Source organism: Scylla paramamosain, chromosome 49 (genome assembly GCF_035594125.1).
Source record: "Scylla paramamosain isolate STU-SP2022 chromosome 49, ASM3559412v1, whole genome shotgun sequence".
In the NCBI taxonomy this organism is placed as follows: Eukaryota; Metazoa; Arthropoda; class Malacostraca; order Decapoda; family Portunidae; genus Scylla; species Scylla paramamosain.
This window is the reverse complement of record NC_087199.1, coordinates 2142501-2147500: the sequence shown is the minus strand read 5'-3', so window position 1 is coordinate 2147500 and position 5000 is coordinate 2142501. Positions and strand designations below refer to the sequence as shown.

Below are 5000 nucleotides of genomic sequence, written 5' to 3'. Positions count from 1 at the left end.
GCAACACAAATAATGGGAGAAATTTATCAGCAACACAAACGGAAAGTGGAGATTTAAAAACAACACAATTGTAACACATTCTGCAACACTTTCTGGGATTTTTAGTAACACAAGTTTGTTCTTTCTCTCTATCTCAATCTCTCTTCTATTCGTTTCCTGCAACACTGCAACACTAAGTTCTTTCTCTAACGCAACACAATGATTAGTTTAGCATTTAAAAAACGTGCAACACAAAAGTAGTGATTTTTATATGATTATTTGCAACACTAGAGAAAATTTTGTAATATTACGGTTCTTGCAACACAAACTTATAATTATTTTGGCAACACAACATTTTTTTATTGTTTTCTTTCATTGGCAACACTTGTCACTATGTTGTTATTTTTGACAACACAAGGTTTATTTAGTTTTATTTCCTCTCTCGCAACACAAACTTATTATTTTACGTTGGCAACACTAGATTTTTTTGTTTTCTTTTTATTGGCAACACAAATTTGTCATTATTATTATTATTTTCACTTCCTCCTACTTGCAACACAAACTTAATTATCTGACAACACTAGAATTTTGTATGTTTTTCTTGTATTGGCAACACAAACTAATATCTATTTTGGAAACACTTAAGATTTTAAAATTTTCTCAGATTCGCAACACAAATTCATTTATTCTGGCAACACTTAAAGGCTCTGTGACTTTTCTGATGCAACACAAATTCATGCTTTTTTGGGGCATTTTAACCGTTTTAGCAACATTTTCGACAACCTCGCAACTCAAAAAATCGAATCGCAACACAAACTTAGCGACTTTGTTTACATATCAATTTAGCAACACTGACAAATACTCTTACAATACAAACTTAATGATTTCTAACGATCTGCAACACAGTATTCCACGCAACACTTCACTTTTGAATCTCGCAACACAAAGATATGAAAAATTTTGCAACACACGAAAAAACACCACAACATTTCACGTACACTCGTTAAAAACACTTGAACGAAACACTCGGCAACACTGTATTGACAATTTAGCAACACAACAACACAACTATCACTGATTTTGTTGTTATTGTGATTGTCGTCTGCTTCTTCTATTTCTCTCTATCTCTTTCTTTATTTGTCTGTCTGTCCGTGTGTCTGTTTGTGTTGCTTGGTCACGCAACACAAATACGTCTGTTCCAACATGTTCAGACTTGTTTTGTTATTGTTCATTGTTTTTTTTTATTCTTTATTGGGTAACGAAAACTCTCTCTCTCTCTCTCTCTCTCTCTCTCTCTCTCTCTCTCTCTCTCTCTCTCTCTCTCTCACACACACACCTAGACACTGTATATACCACGCCCCCTCAATCTCTCTCTCTCTCTCTCTCTCTCTCTCTCTCTCTCTCTCTCTCTCTCTCTCTCTCTCTCTCTCTCTCTCTCTCAGCAACGCACATTAAAAACCCAGCACATATTCACGCACACTCAGACACACAGACAGACAGACAGACAGACAGACAGACAGACAGACAGACAGACAGACACACAGACACACACACAGCCAGCCAGCCAGACAGACAGACAGACAGACAGACAGACAGACAGACAGACAGACAGACAGACAGACAGACAGACAGACCGGTTCCCTTCCCTTCCACAAACACACATACACACACACACACACACACACACAGATAGACAGACAGACAAGATACACACACACACACACACACACACACACACACACACACACACGGCGGGAGCAGAGAGGCACAGACCAATGAAGCGCGGCAGCAGGAGGCAGACTGGGCGGCGGCGGTGGCGGTGGCGCAGGAGGAGGAGGAGGAGGAGGAGGAGGAGGAGGAGGAGGAGGAGGAGGAGGAGGAGGATCAGCGCTTGGAATCCTGCGCCGTCTCCTCCTCCTGCTACTACTGCTACTACTACTACTACTACTTCTGTTGCTAAAGGGATAGTAGTAGTAGTAGTAGTAGTAGTAGTAGTAGTAGTAGTAGTAGTAGATAATGTGTATGGTAATTCTCTCTCTCTCTCTCTCTCTCTCTCTCTCTCTCTCTCTCTCTCTCTCTCTCTCTCTCTCTCTCTCTCTTACATATTCTACAATCAATATAAACGACAAATCACAAACCACTCCAGCACAAACGAACAAACAAACAAACAAACGCACTTAAACACACGCTGAGAGTCTCCCTTAGTCTCCCTTAGTCACCCTTAAACCACCCTAGAGGCCCTTAAAGCAGAGGCCTCCATATTGATTTAGTGTCCCTTAAAATTGCACCGTTTTCTATCAAGCGGCCGTGAATGTTTTGCTTCTAATCCGTTTTCTTTGATACTCCTGCTTTGGTAAATAGATTGGAAGGAAGGAAGGAAGGAAGGAAGGAAGGAAGGAAGGAAGGAAGGAAGGAAGGAAGGAAGGAAGGAAGGAAGGAAGGAAGGAAGGAAGGAAGGAAGGAAAGGAGGAGGAGGAGGAGGAGGAGGAGGAAGAGGAGGAGGAGGAGGAGGAGGAGGAGGAGGAGGAGGAGAGGAGGAGGAAACCCTTGTCACCTCTTCTTTTTTCTTCCTCCTCCTCCTAACCTCCTCCTCCTCCTCCTTCTCCTCCTCCTTCTCTCCCTTTCTCACCTCTTTCTTCTTCCTTTTTCCTCCTATTTATCTCCCTCTCTCTCACCTCTTCCTTCCTCCCCCATCTTCTCTCCCACTCTCACCTGTTCCTCCTCCTCCTCCTCCTCCTCTTATACCTACCTTCTTCCTCCTTCTTCTCTCTCCTTTTATACCTCCCTCCTTTTCCTCCCTTCTCTCCTCATCCTTACCTCTCTCTCTCTCTCTCTCTCTCTCTCTCTCTCTCTCTCTCTCTCTCTCTCTCTCTCTCTCTCTCTCTCTCTCTCTCTCTCTCTCTCTCTCTCTCTCTCTCTCTCTCTCTCTCTCTCTCTCTCTCTCTCTCTCTCTCTCTCTCTCTCTCTCTCTCTCACTTAGCCTAAAGAAACCATGCAATATTTTGTTATTATAAGTCAATACGTGAATTTTATACAATTATTTAAGTCTCCCTTCAATTCGCTTTTACATCCGTTTTCTTTCATTCCCCTGTCATTTATAAGCTATTATTTAAGTTTCCCTTCAATTCGCTTTGTTTACATCCGTTTTCTTTCATTACATCAGTTTTCTTCCATTCAAAATTTCTGCTCGATTTGTTTACATCCGTTTTCTCTCATTCCATTCGTTTTCTTTCATTCCCAAATTGAATGCATATGATTATTTAAGTTTGCGTTCAACTCTCTTTGTTTACATCCGTTTTCTCTCATTCAATCAATTTCCTTTCATTCCCCACACTAATTTATATATTACTTAAGTTACTCTTTAATTCCCCTTGTTTATATCCATTTTCTCTCATTCAATCAATTTCCTTTCATTCCCCACACTTAATTTATATATAATTACTTAAGTTACCCTTTAATTCCCCTTGTTTATATCCATTTTCTCTCATTCAATCAATTTTCTTTCATTCCCCACACTTAATTTATAAATGATTACTTAAGTTACCCTTTAATTCCCCTTGTTGACATCCATTTTCTCTCATTCAATCAATTTCCTTTCATTCCCCACACTTAATTTATATATAATTACTTAAGTTACCCTTTAATTCCCCTTGTTTATATCCATTTTCTCTCATTCCATCCGTTTTCTTTCCCACCTACCTTCCGCCACAGGTGAGGTAGGGGAGTCAGGAAACAGTATGCCCTTTTGTACTAATTCCTCCTTGTTGACACGCATCGAGATCTTCCTCTCCAAAGCTGCAGGGACAGGTGTGGGAATTAGCAGGTGTGGGGGGGTATGGGGGAGTGTGGGGGGAGTGTAGGGGTGTGTTAGAATTTGTTAGGTTAAGTTGGTGTGTGTGTGTGTGTGTAGGTGTGGTGAAAGTGGCAGATATGTTGTGGGTGTGGCTATTAAGTGTGGTATTAAGTGTGGTGGTGTAAGGGTGTGGTATTAAGTGTGGCGTAGCAGATGTGTACCTTTAAGTGTGCTACAGGTGTTAATGAAATGAATAAATAAATAAATACATAAAATAATACTAAATAAACAAATGAAGGGGTAAGTTGTAAAGGTTATAGTCTATTGGGTAATTCATTTAATCCGCCTACTTCTTCCAAATATCAACAAAAGTCAATGTAAATGTTAAGAGAATGTTAATTGAATATTTCGCAAGTCATTAAGGTTAACTCCTCAATTTTATTCTATTTATTATATATTTCTTTTCTTCATAATTACTCTTGTGTTAATTAAGGCTTTCTCATTAAAGACGAAAGGCCGGAAGGTTAAGGAAAGTCAAGTGTACATTCAAGATCAAGATTAAGATGACTACGGCAAGGTACAGCTGATATATTATGTCCTCCATAGCGCCAACATCAGGACTGACACACTTCAGAGTAAAAGTCAATACAAAGAGAGGTCTTTTAAAGTAACAGTCACTTGTAGCATCAAGATCAAGATTAAGATACCACACGGTCAATACAGTAATTATTAAATGATTTGAAGTATCAAGATCAAGATTCAAGGTCAGTACTATGAAGAAGCCATTATCGTCACCTCAAACATCAAGATCAAGATTAAGATACCACACAGTCAATACAATAATTATTAAATGATTTGAAGTATCAAGATCAAGATTCAAGGTCAATACTATGAAGAAGCCATTATCGTCACCTCAAACATCAAGATCAAGATCAAGATACCTCAAGCTCAATACTATAAAGGAGTCAGTAAATAATGACAGCATCAATATTAAGATGAACACTCAGCACCAAAACACACAAAAAAATACTCACATCTGGACGTGGCCTCGAATTTCTCTGACTTTTTCTTCCTCTTCCATTTCCAGGGCTTGAAGAGTCTGCCCAGCGCCGAGAACTTGGAGCTCTTGGTCCTCTCAGGCGGGGGGAGCGGCCGCCACCTCCCCCGCCGCCCCCTCCCGCCCCACCCCGCGCCGCACCGTTGCTCTTCACCCCCTTGGCTGTAACAG

General features: G+C 40.4%; 1 protein-coding gene across 1 annotated transcript in view; it reads right to left on the bottom strand.

Annotated features, from left to right (window-relative positions):
* The window catches only part of LOC135095478 (phosphatase and actin regulator 4-like), an 88165-nt gene that overhangs the window by 45264 nt on the left and 37901 nt on the right, over positions 1 to 5000 (bottom strand). Inside the window, 2 exon segments of the mRNA XM_063996327.1 lie at positions 3679 to 3774; positions 4807 to 4991. Of these exon segments, the coding sequence (XP_063852397.1) occupies positions 3679 to 3774; positions 4807 to 4991 (281 nt within the window).